At 44.4% G+C, this 18,675-nt stretch overlaps 1 protein-coding gene across 1 annotated transcript in view; it reads left to right on the top strand.

The window, feature by feature from the left end:
* Nucleotides 1-17,178, top strand: part of LOC119940578 (pleckstrin homology domain interacting protein) — a 105,502-nt gene extending 88,324 nt beyond the window's left edge. The window contains 10 exon segments of the mRNA XM_038760744.1: nucleotides 2,327-2,452; nucleotides 6,400-6,469; nucleotides 7,148-7,198; nucleotides 7,748-7,897; nucleotides 8,269-8,421; nucleotides 9,203-9,366; nucleotides 9,864-10,141; nucleotides 10,896-11,090; nucleotides 11,717-12,174; nucleotides 12,176-17,178. Coding sequence (XP_038616672.1) covers nucleotides 2,327-2,452; nucleotides 6,400-6,469; nucleotides 7,148-7,198; nucleotides 7,748-7,897; nucleotides 8,269-8,421; nucleotides 9,203-9,366; nucleotides 9,864-10,141; nucleotides 10,896-11,090; nucleotides 11,717-12,174; nucleotides 12,176-12,418 — 1,888 coding nt within the window. The 3' untranslated portion in view covers nucleotides 12,419-17,178.
* The last annotated feature ends 1,497 nt before the right edge of the window (nucleotides 17,179-18,675 follow it).

The following is an 18,675-nucleotide window of genomic DNA, read 5'->3' as shown; positions in this document are numbered from 1 at the left end:
ACCTAAATTATGCACTTCCTACTCTGAATCAATTGCTAAATATCCTTTTTTTAACATTTTGAGCTATAAATAGGTCATCTTGTTATTTTTACCCATTAACTTTATGTCGTAATCCTACCCGTCCACTGGAAAATTGCATGTCGCCTGCCCAATTCCCTCATTGTGACTCTGAACTGGCTTATGTGGAAAAGTAAGAGAAACGGTTTGCTTTTGGATTTTGCATTAAAATAGTTGTAAATGTGTTCTAATTTAACTAGCAACCGACAGAGGGTAAGATATGTTCATGTACATGGTTTTTAAAATGCTCATTGAAAAATGCTTCTGTTGAATTTTCTCTGGTCCAGTGAACAGGTCGAAAGAGCGTAATCAATAATCTACAGATAATATGGTGGCTCCACAGAGCTTCGTATCACATTTTCAGCTCTCTCAATGCTAGGCCGAATTATGAGCTTCTGTCAACGCAGATACTTTTAAGGAATTTTCCCTGAATAAGAAGGAAATGTATTATTATGCTGGAAAAAAAAAAAAAACCCAAACACTCTTTTCTCAAGTGACTTGCAGTACTGTGCCTGGACTTGTTTGGCAAGATTTTGCATTCTTAGGAGTTGTTTTGTATTGTTTTAACCAAGAAAATTTTGCATCTAATGTCTAATGAATTCTGTTAACTGAGGATGTGCTCCCTCTTTTGTTTTTTCTGGTTCCCAGGCCCGTGCTGAGCGCTTACTGTGTGCAGAGCACTGTTCTAAGCACTTGGGACAGTGTACAGTACAACAGAGTTGGCAAACACATTCCCTGCCCATGAGAAGTTTACAGTCTAGAAGGGAAGACAGACATTAATATATAATTTATAGATACGTGCATATGTGGCGTGGGGCTGAATAAGTGCCGGAATCGTCTTTTGGGTTTAAACGGCTTAGAGTCTTGGGAAATCCAGGAAGGTTTGATAGAGGAGGTGGGTGAGATTTTAGGGGAACTTTCATTGTGGAGAGATCTGTGGTATGTCAGATTTGGAGAAGGAGGGCGTTGTAGGTGGAGAGGGGGAAGAGAGAAGCAGCGTGAGCGGAAGAGATTCATTCATTCAATCGTATTTATTGAACGCTTACTGTGTGCAGAGCACTGGACTAAGCGCTTTGGAAGTACAAGTCGGCAACGTATAGAGACGGTCCCTGCCCAACAACAGGCTCAGAGACTAGAAGGGGGAGACAGACAACAAAGCAAAACATGTAGACAGAGATGGAGGTGGGAGAGGCGAGTGAAGTATGTCGGCAGGGTTAGTCCTCAGAGGAATAAGGAGAGCGAGTGCAGACTTGCGGGTGAAGAAAGCAGATAGTTGGTGGTGAGCTTTGAAGCTAATTGTGGGGGGGTTTCTATTTGATTGCCGGGGGAGGGAGCCGGGACAACCAGCAGGGTGGCTTTGAGGAGAGGAGAGATGTGGGGCCGATGATCCGTGGAGTGGAGACAGCAGAGGCTAGAGGCTGAGAGAGATCACTGAGCAATCTGGTGCAGTAGACCAAGAGGCCCGGAAAGACCAGAGCTTTCTCCCCTGGGTGGTAGCAGTTTAGGTGGAGATGGGGATCTGGGAGACGGTGGGTTTGAAATGCAAACTCTTCTGTCATTTTGCACCATGCTGACATTCACTGTTAAAAATATAAAATTTCTCCCTTTAAATTTCTTAAAAATGACCTGCATCACCTCCAAGCAAAATCCTTGAGGTCGTTTTATGTTCTCCATGGAAAGAGACAGCTCATATCATGATAATGAGCTAATAGCCACTCAGTCTGTAGTGTTTTAGGTTGGAACTGATGGAGCAGCAAAGCTTCTTGTAGGTTTCGTTGTTTTTCTGTAACTTGGCTGATTTAGTCTTTTATTCTTTGCAGTGAATGCATCTGTTGTGAATCCTTCTACAGGCGTATCCGGTGGATTTTCACAAGTTGTTGTTGATCTTTTGAGGTTTAGCCTGTGGAAATAATTTTGTGCTACTTTGCTTCCCAGGTTGAACTTAAACATCCAAAATAACGTTTTCCTTGGCATACCTTAGCAAAGCAAAGTGAGGCCTCAGGCCATCATGATAAAATAACACGTGGCTGGCCATCCCCTCTGCCTGTTCATACCCCTCAGGTGGTTTTTCATCATCTGGTCATTTTAGGAAGATCTGAAAAATAATTTCTGAGGGAGCAAAATCAAGTAACAGTGCTGATGTGCATTTGCAAGCATCTAGATGTGTTTAATTGAAAGCTGGTAAAACCCTGGAGTTAATGCAGATCGAAAGTGCCTGAGAACGTAGCTGGAAATGTAATGGATTGGTGTCTTCTGCTTTTCCCCAAAGGCGGGTTTCTTCACTGATGTGGGAAGTACGCTACATAGAGCATAATACACGCACATTTAATGAGCCTGGAAGTCCTATTGTGAAATCTGCCAAATTCGTCACTGATCTCCTCCTCCATTTCGTGAAGTGAGTTGATGAATTGATTTAATGTTTTATTATAACAGTTCAGCTGTGCCCGCTTTAAGGAAATGGGCAAACTCGTGACTCGAAGTAGGGCCTTTGATGTAAATACCGCTGCCTTCTGTGTGGCTTCCTTAAGGTAAGGAGGAAGCCCTATCTGCTTTGGGAAAGATTAAGTCGGATAAAGCAATGTCTCCGTCTGAGGGCCGCGGAGAGCTTTTTGCACCGTTGAATCCTTCCCTCCCGATGCATCTGCTTCACAGGAGCCGTTTCTTTCCGTCCCCCCCGCAGGGGTTGGAAACGATCCTGACTGGAATGGAAATACTGCCATGATACCTTCTTGGGCTCTCTGTCACGGGGCCCCAGTAGACCTGAGGGAAGCGGGTTTGTACGTTAAGTTGGTCCACCTTTTAATGCCGGCTAATAATAGTAATTGTGGTTTTTGTTAAGCTCTTACTTACGTGCCAGGCACCATGCTAAGCGCTGGGGTAGATACAAGTTAATCTGGTTGGACGCAGACCCTGTCTCACATAGGTGCTCAGTCTTAGTCCCCATTTTACACACGAGGTAATGTTGACACAGAGAAGTTAAGTGATTTGCCCGAGGTCTCAATAAGAAGGCATGAAAGATGAATTCACTGAATTGTTTCAATTACCTTTTATGTTTTGTGTTCATTGTGCGTGTCTTTTTTTAACCACATACTTGCGTGTAGTTATCAATGGATAGGGCCCCTCAGATAGAATTATTGGACTCCCATTAATTTCAGGAGCTAAAAAGAGGGTAGGAAAATCTGGAAAAGTTTCCGTCAGTCCGCAAACAAAATTGTGCCCGCTCCCTCCCTGTAACTTGAGAAGTATTCCTTCCCCTACTTACCTATTTTATCAAGTGCTTCTGAGGAAAATACAATAGATGTGAAAGGACCCTGAGTTCTTTGGAAGAAGGATTCCATAGAAGTCTACTGTAACTTTTTTTTAGTTAAACCATGTCAATCCTGATGTGTGCTCTTCACAATTTTTTTTTTTTGGTGGGGGCCAGGGGAGAGGAGGCTGGGGAGGGCTTAAGAAGAATCAGAGGAAAAACCATGTGACAAAATGAATCCCTTTCCCCTTAACCCCTAAGTCCACGCCTTCCTTTGCTTATGCCTGGCTTCCTTTGTAACCAGAGAAAGGAGAAACAGTTCTTCCCTGCTCATTCAGCTGGGCTCTTCAGCCCTCCTCCCTTTCCACCATTCCTTGCTCCCCTCCCTTCTCAGAACCATGGTTGAGGTTTGAATCTCAAACCGGTCAGTCATTTAGGAGCTGCTTTGAGCAACCTGCTTAATTTGTGATTGCCAATTCTGTACAAGTCTTTTCAGCCACATTTGCAAATCAGTAGAAGGGGAATCGATCAGCCAGACAAGTTTCAGGCTTACTGTCATCAAGCTTTTAATTCATGCAACACGGTCATTCCTGCTGCCCTGCCCCAATATATTACCAAGTCAAACCAGACAGTTGTGACTAAGGCAGTCTTGTAAAACTTGGAACTATGTTCCCCCTCACCCTTAAGGCACTCTCTCTTCCCTCACTCATTCGATTCATTTGGTCCTATTTATTGAGCGCTTACTGTGTGCACAGCATTGTATTAAGCGCTTGGGAGAGTACAACAATAAACAGACACATTCCCTGCCCACAGCGAGCTGACCTCTCCTGACGGGAACATGGGGGTGAGTCCAGTTAACGGTGGTTATTAAATCATCGCTGTATTATAATAATAATAATGGTGTTTGTTAAGCACTTACTATGTGCAAAGCACTGTTCTAAGCGCTGGGGGGGATACAAGGTGATCAGGTTGTCCCACATGGGGCTCACAGTCTTAATCCCCATTTTATAGATGAGGTAATTGAGGCACAGAGAAGTTAAGTGGCTTGCCCAAGGTCACACAGTTGACAAGTGGCTGAGTCTTAATTAGAACCCATGAACTCTGACTCATTCATTCATTCAATCGTATTTATTGAGCGCTTACTGTGTGCAGAGCACTGTACTAAGCGCTTGGGAAGTACAAGTTGGCAACATATAGAGACGGTCCCTACCCAGCAGCGGGCTCAGAGTCTAGAAGGGGGAGACACACAACAAAACAAAACATATTAACAAAATAAAATAAATAGAATAGTAAATATGTACAAGTAGAGTAATAAATTTAAAACCCTAATAAACTTGCAGTCCTTTCAAGCACATTAACTATTCTATGAGAAATAGTTCTGTTTTAGACAGGATTATTCCAAGCCCACGCTCGTTCCACTGAGCCACGCTGCTAGGAAAACGGATTTAGACACATCCCCGGACCAAATGGGGCTCACATTTTAACGTGGGGATAAGGAGACACGTAAAACGGTGGAAGTTAAAACAAGAAATTATTAAATCGAAAGGCCAAGACAGAGTGTCAAAAGAGGCGAGAGCCAGTCCTGGGAGAGGGAGCCCTAATGCTCTGCACTGTTCCAGGCGACAGCTTTTTAGCCATAAAAATCTGTTTTCTGGGAGTAGTATGCTACAAAAACTTCAATCAGTTAATGGGATTTAGCGAGTGTCGGCTGTGCAGAGCATGCTCCTAAGCACTTGGGAGAATCCTAGAGTTAGGATCCCTGCCCTGGAGGAGTTTAGACCACATCCGGGGAAAAGGAAGGAAAAGAGAAAGATGGATATGAGAAGATGAGTAAGTTCTCAAGGAACAGGTTATGTAAGATAAGTAGAGAAGGGCTACAGGTGGTTGGTACGGTTGCTTACTTGCGAAAACCCTGAAATACTTTTCTCATTTTCAAATACCCCAAGGTATAGCACGCAGTACATTCATTTTGCCCTTTTCATGCCTTTATAGGTTTCTTGGCAGGTTTGCACGAAGTGCTGTCCTTTGAGGAACAGGGTCCGTGTCTGATTCCCACCTATATACCCTTGGCCAGGGCTCTGTTCCATGCTCTGCATGCAGTAAGCACTTAGTAAATGCTGCTGTTACTACTCTGAAAGAGGGTGGAACATGACATTGAGAAGAAATGTATATATGTTTGTACATATTTATTACTCTATTTATTTATTTATTTTACTTGTACATATCTATTCTATTTATTTTATTTTGTTAGTATGTTTGGTTTTGTTCTCTGTCTCCCCCTTTTAGACTGTGAGCCCACTGTTGGGTAGGGACTGTCTCTATATGTTGCCAATTTGTACTTCCCAAGCGCTTAGTACAGTGCTCTGCACATAGTCAGCGCTCAATAAATACGATTGATGATGATGATGAAGAAATGGAAAAAACTTGAAGGGCCTCCAGGCTTAATCTGCTTTTAAATTCTAAAGGAAGTTGTCATTGGCGGTCTCTTTGATTTGAAGCCTGCTTGGCAGTGGAAGTTTGTGCATTTAGTTATGGTATCGGTACCTCCCCCAAGGGACAAGGTGGGGAAGAGGTGATCTTGTCCCCGTTTTACAAATGAGGAAACCGAGTCACAGAGTGGTTAAGCGACTTGCCCAGGACCACACAGCAGGACAGTGGGTAGAGGTAGCAACTGAGATTCAGGTCTTTTCTCAATCCCGCGCTCTTTCCGTCAGACTACCTTGCTGTCCGTGCCTGTCTTCTCTTTATGCGGGTTTCACCGAGTCAGACGACATCTCGGAAGCAAATTTATATCTGCTGTGGCACCTTTCTAACTGGGATGAACCGCAAATGATTAATTTTGTCATTGAATGACAAGTCAATTTACCTCGGCATGAGGTTACAACCTTAATATTTTCTGGGTTGGTTGGGATTGATTTACATCACGTGGCTCTGTCAAACGACAGCCATTCAGTGTCTTCTCAAGCAGCCGTTTAGAAGACCAAGTCATACCTGCTCCTCGAAATACAATGAATGATTCCTGAAAACGTTTTGATAGCTCTGAAAAGCTGCCGCTTTCTTCTCTGTTTCCAATGTCATTATCTCTCGTTGTCTAGGGATCAGACTTGTTACAACATAATTCCGGTCTACAATGCGATGAAGAAGAAAGTACTGTCTGACTCGGAGGTAATCTGATGTTCTTAGGGTCAAAAATGCTCTCACTGTATTTACAAAAATATCTACTAGTGTTGCGGGGAAGAAGACTAACGGGCCTGGGACCTAAGTCTTCTTCACAAGTGGGTCGTGTTCTGTTATCCATTTGCGAATCAGTTCGTAGAGGTCCTTAGTCAGTCATTGGTTTGTTTATTGAGTGCTTACTACTTGCAGAGCAGTGTACTAAGCGCTTGGGAGAGGACAGTATAACGGACAAATTCTAGCTGACGGTCTTGAGGTAGAACAATTCCCAGCCTGACGAGTGGGGAGGGGTCGTGACTCACTTTAACCGGGTTCCAGTATTAGAGGAGAGAGGAGTCTCTAGACTGAGAAAACGGCGGGGGAGCCCGACCGGGCCGGGCCGAGCTGCCTTTTTAGCTCCATTTCTGGCCCTTTCCCAGTCTCAACAGGCAGAGCAGATGAGCTTTGGCTTCCCAAAAGGTTGTGGGTGCACAGCGAATGCTACCCCTCAACTCTGTGACAATCCCAAGCGGGCGAGGGCTCCCTCTTGCCCGATGGAACTGGCACCTCTGACTACAGCATGGCATTCCTTAGTGTCTTCCCCATTGCTGTGTTCGGGGAATGTGTAAGCTAGACAGAGACCCATCACCAGCGAACGTTTTATAAAACGCATGCATTCTTGCTTCAAAGGAAGAAGAGAAAGATGCTGATATCCCAGGAACCTCCACCAGGAAGAGGAAGGTAATATATATATATTTTTTATTACTTTGCTTCAGGGATTTGATCTGCAATCTCTTTCGCCCAACGAGGCAGTGGCGTGAAATGAAAAGCCTTCCCGACTGGCCTAGTGCATGTCCACTTAAAAAATATCCAATGTATCTATTAGCGCGTGTTCCTAGAGGCTTTTAGTTTTGGATTCTCTAGTTCGTGCTTTCAAATATTGTTCTCTGGCCACCTTCAATTTTTTTACACCTTAAATTCTGTTCGAAAAGAGTCAGGGCAGCGCCTCCAGCCCAATAATTTGACACCAAGAAAACACTTGGAAACATAATTTGAGGTCATGGGTTCTAATTCCGTGCTCCGCCACTTGTCTGCTGTGTGACCTTGGGCAAGTCACATGACTTCTCTGTGCCTCAGTTACCTCATCTGTCAAATGGGGATTAAGACTGTGAGCCCCACACGGGGCAGGGACTATGACCAACCTGGCTATTGTGGATCTACCGCAGCGCTTAGTACAGTGCCCGGTACATAGTAAGCATGTAACAAATACCGTTCTGACGGCCGTTTCAGGACCATCAACCCCGGAGACGATTGCGTAACCGAGCTCAGTCCTATGACGTCCAGGCTTGGAAGAGACAATGCCAGGAATTGTTAAACCTCATATTTCAGTGTGAAGACTCCGAACCTTTCCGCCAACCAGTGGACCTCCTTGAATACCCAGTACGTATCTTTCTGAATAAATACATTTTTCGATACTGTGTGAACCACCCTGCTCGCCCTTCATCTTAGCTTGGGAACAGGGACTGTCTCAGATCCAGAGTATCACAGGTGCACTCTAGCAAGTTAGTGTACGGTAAGCATTTAGTACGCTTAGTGTGTCATACTTAGCACTATGTAATAGACTTAGCACGCAGTACTACGTATAAAGACTTGATACATAGTAAGCACTTAGTAAGTACTGGGATTTCTTATCCTAAAAGTCATGTTTTTTTCCCATTTTCCCGAAAACTCTCTTTCTTTTGGCGAATGTCTTTTCCATTTTGAGCTTTTACTGTTCCCGACACATAGCGTGAATTACTTTCTTCCTAAAGGATTACAGAGACATCATTGACACTCCAATGGATTTTGCTACTGTCCGGGAAACGCTGGAGGCTGGAAATTACGAGTCCCCAATGGAACTGTGTAAAGATGTCAGGCTTATTTTCAGCAATTCCAAAGCGTACACACCCAGCAAAAGATCAAGGGTATGGATTTATCTATGTTTTTCTCAGTCATTTACCTGTAAATACCCGGGGACCTGGGGAGAGAAGTAAAGCAAGATAAAATGTTTGTTCCAGGCATTTAAATTTAAAAACAGAATTCAGTGGTTGGAAACAGCTTATGGGCTTGTAGCTTCCTTACCCAGGGACAATTCCCTGGGAGTAACAGGAATAAAGATTAGGAAAAAATGTCATTGCTTGTATTTATCTCTGACATTTGAGAACTTAACTGTGCAGCTCTTGCATGGGGAAGTTTCTGGAAACAGAGTAGGGAATTGGGTATCTTACCTACCAGAAGGCCCTTTTGAAAGGAACTTTAACTCAGATCAGTCATTCATTCGGCAGTATTTCTTGGGCGCTGACTATGTGCTGAGCACCAAACTAGAGAACAGTAGAGTCGATATACGCATTCCCTGCCCGCAGTCTAGATTCAGCAGGTTAGTGCATTGCTGCATATTAAGGAGTCTTCCAGAGACTCCTGTGTCTTTCTAGCTTAACCTCCTCCGGGAAGGAGCGTACTAAGAGTATGAATTTACCCGCCCTTCAAAATTCAGAAGAGTACAGCTTGATAAGTAGAGTCGTAAAGCTTGTAGATTTAACTGCAGAGGTCTGTCGTGGATGGGAGGAGATGTATCTGATCCTTTTCCTGAAAGCGATCTCTATCAACAAATGGAACTTAGGCGATTCTTCACCGGGAGATTTACCCAGAAAATGGCCCCTCTGACCCATACTTTTCTTCACCGCCGAGTAATTTCTTCTCCCGTAGATCTACAGCATGAGTTTACGGCTTTCGGCGTTCTTCGAAGAGCATATCAGTTCGGTTTTATCGGATTACAAGTCTGCTCTCCGTTTCCATAAAAGAAACACGATAACGAAGCGAAGGAAGAAAAGAAACAGAAGCAGCTCCGTTTCCAGTAGCGCCGCCTCGAGGTATGGGATTTCTGTCGTAGACCAAGCCCGAAATGATTTGTGAGTTGAACGTATCTAAACAGTCAAACTTGGCGTGGTGTTTTTTAATGCTTCCTTTACTATTCCCTATATTGCAGAATGATATATTTGACATTCAAGTCCCTATGATGTGGAGGATTTTTAAACTTTAACTAAAGCTTTCCTAGTGTAAGTGCTTAAAAATTCAAATAACTGCTAAACATGTCCAGTAAAATAGCATTATTAGGATAGTGGTGGCGTCATGCTTTCCTTCATATAACTATAGCATCGACAGTGGTCCTTCACTAAAGATTCACTTCCCAGAGGCTCACAACTACATGAAATCCACTACAAACGTCGCATTTTTATTTTTAACATCTCTCATTCGATGCCAACGTTTTGACTTCTAGAAGTGTCGTGCGCTTTGTACTCACCCCCCCCGGAGGAGGAGGGTCCGCGCGCTCCGTCCCCGTGACCGCTCTCGCGTTGGACTCTTGCAGCCCCGAAAGGAAGAAGAAGCTGTTCAAACCTCAGCCCAAAGCAGAAGCGCCCACCACCCCTCCGCCCTGCCCGCCGTCCCGCTCGGTGGCCCCGCGGTGCCCGGCGGCCCAGACCAACGGACGAACCGCCGAGTCCAGTCCCCTGGTGCGGACCAGGAGCAGCAGAGGGGGGACGACGGCGACGACGGACGCCCCCCTCACCGAGCAGCCCTCCACTTCGTCGGCCTTCAAGCCCCCGGTTTTGAAACAGAACCCTCCGGCAGCTCCGGGGAAAACAGGTTTCGTTCATTCGTCCGTTCCTTCGACCCTGTTTAGTGAGTGCTTACTGTGGGCACTGTGCTAGGTGCTCAGGAGAGCAGTGGCATTCCCTGCCCACAGTGAGCTGCCAGTCTAGAGGTTTCTGGGTTACGCCGTGACGGAGCGCTTGGTACTGTACAGCGCAACGGAGTTGGAAGACACGTTCCCTGCCCACGAGGATCTTACAGTCCTGCTGAAAATCAGGACGTCCTTTTGGGGCTGAAATCCTCTCTGGGAAAGACAAGTGCGTTTTCTCTACCAAGAGCCCAGAGTTCGTTAGGCCGGGTAATAATAATGATGGCACTTGTTAAGCGCTTACTACGTGCCAGGCACTGTTCTAAGCACCGGGTCCAAGGTAATCAGGGTTGGACACAGTCCCTGACTCACGTGAGGCTCACAGTCGTAATCCCCATTTTCCAGATGAGGTAACCGAGGCCCAGAGAAGTGAAGTGACTCACCCGGGGTCACCAAGCAGACAAGTGGCAGAGCCGGGATTAGAACCCATGACCTTCTGCTTCCCAGGCCTGGGCTCTAAGCCACGATGCCGTGCTGCTTCTCGTGTGCAGGCCTGTTGTGTACGATACAAAAGTCAGTGACTGCTCCTGTCATTATTATATCAGTGAACTGCAGAGGAAGGGACGTCTTCAAGGAGAGAGAGAGAGAATGGATATGAGAATGAATCTGTGAGCACAGCCTAGAATTGGTGTCTGATACCATGTTTTCCTTGTGTTCCAGCCCCGGAGAACTCTTCGAAACATTCCAGAAACTTGAATTCTCCATCGAGCCCTGGCCAGTCCAGTTTGGGTCACAGCACGAGGAATAACTCCGCGGGAGAAAGTGTGGAGAAAGAGAAGCCAATTAAACGGAAAATGAAAACATCCACGCTCACAAAATCGTCTGTTATCAAATCACCCACAGTAGCTCAACAAGGTAAGTGGTTTGTTTGGGTTTTTTTTTTTCTATTTATTGATATTTGTTAAGAGTTAGGTAAAAGCTAATCAAGGTGGACATGGTCCCTGTCCCACATCGGGCTCCGAGTCTTAATCCCCATTTTAGGGATGAGGTCACTGAGGGCCAGAGAAGTGAGGTGACTTGCCCAGAGTCACACAGCAGACAAATGGCGGAGCCGGGATTAGAACCTAGGCCCTTCTGACTCTCAGGCCACACTCTTTCCACTAGGCCACACTGCTCCTCCGTAATTAAAATTAAGCCAGGCACCGTACCAAGCGCTGTTCTAAGACAATTATGGCAGAAAGCAGTGGGGTCTATGTGGTTGTTGTTTTTATGCCCCCCGTCCAAGTCATCATCAATCGTATTTATTGAGCGCTTACTATGTGCAGAGCACTGTACTAAGCGCTTGGGAAGTACAAATTGGCAACATATAGAGACAGTCCCTACCCAGCAGTGGGCTCACAGTCTAAAAAAGTCCAGACGGGCTACAGATGGCCTAAAATGGGAAAGTTGCATTGCTTAGGGAGAGTAACGGTGCCACCAGACTGCAAATCCCTCCTTTAAACCTTTTCTAACGCCCGTCACCCGGCATTGTCCCTTTGCAGCAGACTGCAAGAGAAACGCCCTGGCGCCGAGCAGCGTTCAGATCAACGGACACGGAGGGCAACCGTCGAAGCTCGCGGTCAAAAGGGGCCCCGGCCGTAAACCCAAGGTAGAGGTCAGTACCGGCGGCGGGGAGGTCGTGCCCAAGAAGAGGGGACGGAAGCCCAAAAAGCTCCAGTGCGTGAAACAGGAGAACCCGGAGCGAGACGCCGCCCCGGCCCGCCGGGACGCGGCCGGCGACGAGGGCCCGGCCCCGTCCGCCGGTGGCTTCCTCCCGGAAACCAACGCGGTCAAGGAAGACTCGTTGCAGAGAAAGGGCCGCGGGGGAAGGAAGCCCAAGAGAAAGATACAGGCCCGGCCGCCGGACCCAAACCTGGCGGGGACCAAACGCGTGAAGATGCTCAGAAGAAGCAATCGAAAAAAGATGGATGAACCTCTGGATGAGGAGGAAGGTGGGGCGGGGGGGAGAAGGAGGGGAAGAAGGAGGAGGAGGAGGAGGAGGGTCTGAGGAACTCAGAGATTCCGAACCGCACATGAGAACTAGAAACCAGGGTCGGAGGACAGCCTTTTACAACGAAGACGACTCCGAGGAGGAGCAGCGGCAGCTATTGTTCGAAGACACCTCTTTGACTTTTGGAACATCCAGCAGAGGCCGGGTTCGGAAGTTGACTGAGAAAGCGAAAGCTAATTTAATCGGCTGGTGATGCGTACCAAACGCTCGGCTTCAGAGCTCTAAAGCAGGTACAGTTAAGGAATGAGTAGAATTATGCATTCTACTTCCTTGCTGCTATTGTGGATTAAGAAAGTGTGTTCTGATTTGAGAGGGAGTTTGCAAAAAAAAAAAAAAAAAACCCGACAAAAAACCACAAAAACAAAAACTTCAGAGAACATTTCCTTGGAATAAATATATATTTTAAATGTTCGCTATTTATTGCCCTCGATAGGTTACGCATTTCAACAGTCCTTTTGTTCCCAGGTCAAAACCAGTTGAAGCAATTCCAGACCGATTTATGGGCAAGAGAGCTCAGCCGCACTCTCGAAGTGCAAAATATTTCCAATTGTTTTAAAGTGATTGAACTTTTCATGTCACGATGGAAGTTTATTTTTGACCACGCAAGGTACATTTTTATTGATTCTAGAAAGTCATGTCTCCCAGGAAGACAGATGTGGCAGAGTGACAGGAAATTAAGAATTGTGTTCCCAGTAAGGATGAATCTAAAATGACCAAACTTGGCTGATCCGACAAATCTTCGTGTCAGTGACGGTGGACCTGCTCCATCCGCCCTCGAAGCTTAGTAGGACAGGCTCCTGCTTTTTTCCCCCAGTTCTGTCAAACATAGAGAAAAATGTACTGGCAAAAAAGAAAGAAAAGAAAAAAAAAGAAAATATATCCACATTGGAAAACGTTTGACTAATGTCTAATTTTTCAGACCTTGATTCTTGTATCAATCACTCAATCTCTGTTGTGCCAAAGACTGAGAATCAGTGCAGTGGAAAACCCACGTTTCTGACTGTCGATACAGCCTACGGTTTTCAATGATGGAAAAAAAAGCTGTATATTATTCTGAATAGCAAGTGATTATGATTTGTACTGAAATGTATCCTCTTTTGGTACTTGGAGTAGAAAAAGTAATGCACTGGTGGGGTCCTTTGACAGAGATGTTTTAGACGAAACGTTGAAGTGGTTAAAGGATTCAAGGAAATTACAGGAAGGATGGGATTTGATGTTTACTTGGCGATCTGGATTCTTGTCATTTCTATAACTTTAGACATGTTTAATAGACTAAAATGACTTACCAAGAAATGTATCCGTGTGTAGGTGTAGGTGTGTGTGTATGTGTGTAGATAAATAAGTGGCTATTTATGTATGCACACGCGCACACACAAACGTACACCTATTCAATATTACCCAGGTATAAATTCTTTTTTCAGGATTTTTTAGCTAGCACTAGGATAAAAAAAAAATAATTTAAAAATGTCATACTTTATAGTTTAATTTTAAGGGGAAGATTGGTTATTTTCAATGATTAAAGTTTAAAATAGGCCAAATCACTTTTTATGCAATCATGTTTTATACAGTGGTCTCATTGCACATTGTGTTTTTTCTGCACTTTTTACGGTAACCCTATCACGCTGACATAAGTCAACATACACCCTAAAGAAAAAAAATTCCATGTAATGATTGTGCCTTGTATTCTGTTGTTTTTTGCATCTTTAGTAAAATTAAGTTGTCTATTGTAAATGATAACTATATGACTTAGGGGAATGTATTGCTATATGTACTGCTATGGAAAAGAAAAGCAGTTATTTATTTGTTTATGGTACATTTACTGTAGTTATTTTATACCTTAAACCAATTTAAAAATACCATTTTTCTTGTTGGAAACGTATTGTCCCATTTGGAAAATTCTCAATATTACAGGATGTAGTATTTTCTGAGGAACTTTATGGTGCAAAAATGTAACCCAAACTTTCAGATGCTACATTTTGGGGCGGACGGCGTAGGGAAGGGAGTTGTGCCATTGCAGTGACCCAGATATCAGAGAATAAAGGTGTCGAAATTGAACATTGCCAAATTCAATCGCATAGGCTATTTCTTTGCACATACTGATTATGGGAAATATTAGGTAGCGTAGATTGGTTATTGGGGGGGCGGGGGGTGGAAACCCCCCCAGTAACTGAAACATTTCGTGTTTTTAGATGAAATTTGCAGCTATATTTGTACAAAATGTTTGTGGAAAATTAAGTAAACCCTGTTCCAGTTCTTGACTGGATTGCTGGGAATCTTGCAGTTGGAAAATAGAAACGGTCTGGCATTTTCCGGTTTCTTTATTTTAGCAAAGTTTGCAACTTTTTAAAAAAACTATTCATAATGCAAAAGTGAGAGATGGGTTGACAGTAAACTTGGGACAGAGTTGTGTCAAAATGTTGAAATTTGCCATTAATCCATCTATAAGGCTTTTGTAGCTCGTTTTAAATGGTCAATTTCCTGATGCTACCTGCAAGAAAAAAATGATAGAATACATCTCCTGAGCCCCAGCCCCTACAAAAAATGGGATATAAATCCACGATAACCGTACGTATACACAGAAAGAACCTCCCGTGTGGTCTTAGGATCATTTCAGTAAGTGGGCAAACTCAGAAACTGAAGAGTTAAGTATTTAAGGTCTGGACTGCAACAGATAAACCTGTATCATTCCCTTCATGCAAACACTGTCTAACTCTGGTCTCACACCCAGAGTCGTTTAGATCCGATTTTCAGTGGAACGCCCGTTTAAACGAGTAGCGCCAGATTCATTGAAATGTGGCATTCGTATCATTTTTGATTCAAAGCGTGCGGCCGACAGTTGGCGGCTATTCAAGTCATCGCCGTATTTTTGTCTGTTTTGAATTTTCCTTCGGGCGCAGGTGCCGAAACCCAAAAAGACGAGCAGTTGTTTTGGTTTCTTTTGTCTTAGTCCGTCTGAGCAATAAAAGTGATCTCATTTGGTGGAAGAATTTCAGAAACTAGCTTGCTCCGTTCGTGTGTAAAGTCATCTATGCGTTTTCTAATTCGCTAGAAAGGAAGTCACAGTGTGATAACGCTAAAGGCCCCCAAAACACGTTTCACAGTCCAGTTGCAGTCTCCCACCATCTCGGTAGCAGCGGCTTTCCAACTGTACCGGAATCATGGGGAATTGAATTGTTTTCTGCTTAGATGGACGAACCAGGGGTTACCTAGATTTTTTTTTCTTCCGTTCTACCGCTCTGTACAGCCGAAGAAGCGATGTTTCCGTTCCCCTGATGTGTGGTTCCTCCCTACCCAAAAGCCTTCGGCCGTATACGTTTCGTGGGATCGTTTAGGACGTTCCTTGGCCTGAATAGAAGCCGAGGAAGCGGACTGTGCGAAAGGCAGAGATTGGATGCCAAGGGCTCGTACGGCGGGCGGTAACTAGGAGTGGCCTGTTGGCCTTCCGTCGTGGCCGGGAAAAACGTCCCAATTCCACATTTGGCTTGTTCCGGGTCAGCTCCCGGTGCCCACGTGATGGGGACTTGGTCCAGACCCACCCATCCCGCCAACAGATTGCGGTCGCTTGCCTTCCGTTCCCGGCCACTCGGTTTTTACTGATCCCTCCCTCCTTCCCTCCCCACTCAGACTTCAGCTGCAAGCGGTCTGGTTTGCTGAGGATGGCAACCTGGTGGAGGGGAGAAGGTTAAAATCGTTTTATATTTTGTCATATTTTCCTGCAGTCTCTTGTAACTGATGAGCCGCAGGCGCCCGGGTAGTCAGATGGTCGAAGGACTGACGGTTTCCCTCGGAGTTTCTGTGTAAGTTTGTGTCTGTACAATTTATATGCATGATCGTAGGAGAATCTTTTTCCTCTGCGGATTTGCCCCCGAATCCCGGAAGGCCTTTCAGACGGAAAAGTCTTCCTCTTGGCATTTTTCTTCCTTTTCTAGGAAGATGGTTTGGTTTGGTTTATAAATAGTCGAAACGCTGAGAGACCCAAACCCTGAAAACGTTTATTTTGCATTGAAAGAGTATCACGGTCTGCTATCGTGAGACTAGCTCCGGAGGTCTGGGAATTGAACTTGTACCCATTGCAATAAAATAAGGTTTATGAGTACAAGCTGAGGAGAGCGCTAATGGTTCAACTTTTTTTCTTTTTTTGCTTTTTGCTTTTTCGTTTGCTCTGCTTGAATTCTTTTCCATGCAGATAAAAACACATCAGGAAATTAACCCTTGTGGCACAGACCAAATACATGACGTTTGGGGGTGGGGGAGAGGATAGTGTGAAGGGTGAAATTTGAAAGATGACGATTGGAAATGACAGAAGTAAATCTCTCGACACCCACTTGGTACCCCTGCCTCCAAATCTCCAAAGCACTCGGGCTTTGTTTTCAAAGTTGTGCATGTTGACTTAAACAGGTATGACACTGTAGAATGAGATGAAAAAAACAGTTACCCTTTTGAACCGTATTGAAACAGCGAACCGAGACAGGTGTCTTTCAGATCTTTTAGAAAACAATTAAATCCTGTCACTTGCGACTTTAGACACGTAGAATGTAGCTCAATTTTAAGAAAGCGATCTAGAGGGTTGATTTTAAAACTGACACATTTTCAGAATGAAAGTTCTGCTTATTTTGTACAGAATACAATGTTAAACTCCAATAAATCTGGTGTATGTAATGAATAACATACAGTTTGAAAAGAAAATAATTCTTTAGCTTTATCGAGCTTTTTTTCCTCTGGAAACCTGGAGTTCTATTGTGTTAACCTGCAGTATCACACATCAGGATAACAGTGCCCTTTGTTTTTTGTACATATTGATTGGACTTTACTGTTATGTGGACACTTTCTATGTTAGTTTTGATGCATAATTCTTTGAATCCTTTTATACAAATTAGAATGTATGTGTAAGAATTATTGTCACTGCAATGTAGTAACTACAAACTTATTTTTAAATAAATAGAAAACTTGTTTTTCTAAGCTATTTCACAATGCCTCCTTTCTGTTTCCTCTTCTTATGTATTATTGATTTTAAAAAAGTTGTCTTTATATGTGGGCAGATATGTGTGTTTATGTCCGTATGTATCTGATTATGAGCTCCTAAAACTAGTTTCATTTGATTTTCATAGCTTCTATAAATAGTGACGGTGTGCTTTTTCTTGTGATTCAGTGTCGTGGCTATTTCGGAGAGGATTCCAAAGCAAAATACCAGGCTAGAATGTGTTCTGCTGACTGCATTTTCCACATTTAAGTATATCAATTTAGTAGTGAAAGCTGTGGATTTGAACTTATTTTTTTTTTCCCCTCCCAACAATTTTTTTATGACAGTAAGGAAGGGAAAAGAATAGAACGACGGATGAGTGAGTAAATAAGTCCTTAAATAGTTTGCAAATTGATATGGACGGGAGTGCCGAGGTAGTGATGGGAAGGTTTTTTTTTTTAATGGCATTTATTAAGCGCTTACTATGTGCAAAGCACTGTTCTAAGCACTGATGTGGGGAGAGCAGACAATTAATCAGGAGGTGTGGGATTTCAGAAAGACTTTGAAGATGCAGTGTGAATAGAATATGGGCGTGAGAGTCAGAAATACATGGGTTCTAGTCCTGGCTCTGCCGTGTGAATTTAGGTACATCACTTAACTTCCCTGTGCCTCAGTTACCTCCTCTGTAAAACTGGCATTAAGACTGTGAGCCCCACATGGGACACGGACTGGGTCCAACCCGATTACCTCGTGTTATATGTACTCCAGTGTTCAGAAGAGTTCCTTCCACCTAGTAAGTGCTTAAATACCATTAAAAAAGGGGGAATACAAGGTTTAGCAGAATTGCAGGTAGTGGGGCGGGGAGGCCATGAATCAATGAGAGGGTTTCCTCAGGATGAGGGAGAAGTGAATGAAGAAGGAGGGCTGAGGTTTGCTCGATGTGGAGTGTGTAGCTCGTGGAGGCTGAGGAGAGGAAAGCGGTGACCAGAAAAAACATTTCAGGAATTTGGTCCAGTCTGGAGAGTGAGCGGAGAGGGAGGAAGCGGGGAAGATAGATGCGGTGAATTTAACTGGGAGATGAGAACTTGGATCAGGGGAGTAGCTGTTTGGATGGAGGAGAAGTTGAGGGATGGGTGTGTAGAGAAACCAAACCAAATTGTCAGCTCCAACCCTGCTGCGGGAATCTGGGCAAGTCATTTCTCTGTGCCCGTTTCCTCATGTGTATAATGGGGATTTAATACCTGTTTTCCTTAATGTGAACCCTGTTTGGGCGGGGATTGCGTCCAACCTTAATACCTCATCTCTACCCCAGTGCTCTGAGTGCTTGAGTCACTCAGTCAGCTGTATTTATTGAGTGCTTACTGTGCGCAGGGCACCGAAGAGAGCAGGTTGGAAAAGAGGGAGGAGGAATTTTCGGCCATGTGGCTTTTGTGCTCTCTCTCTTTCAGGATCTCTTCCTTCACAACCCATCTGGACCAGCTGCCTTCGCT

Source organism: Tachyglossus aculeatus, chromosome 19 (assembly GCF_015852505.1).
Source record: "Tachyglossus aculeatus isolate mTacAcu1 chromosome 19, mTacAcu1.pri, whole genome shotgun sequence".
Taxonomy (NCBI): Eukaryota; Metazoa; Chordata; class Mammalia; order Monotremata; family Tachyglossidae; genus Tachyglossus; species Tachyglossus aculeatus.
This window is presented reverse-complemented; position numbering and strand designations above follow the sequence as displayed.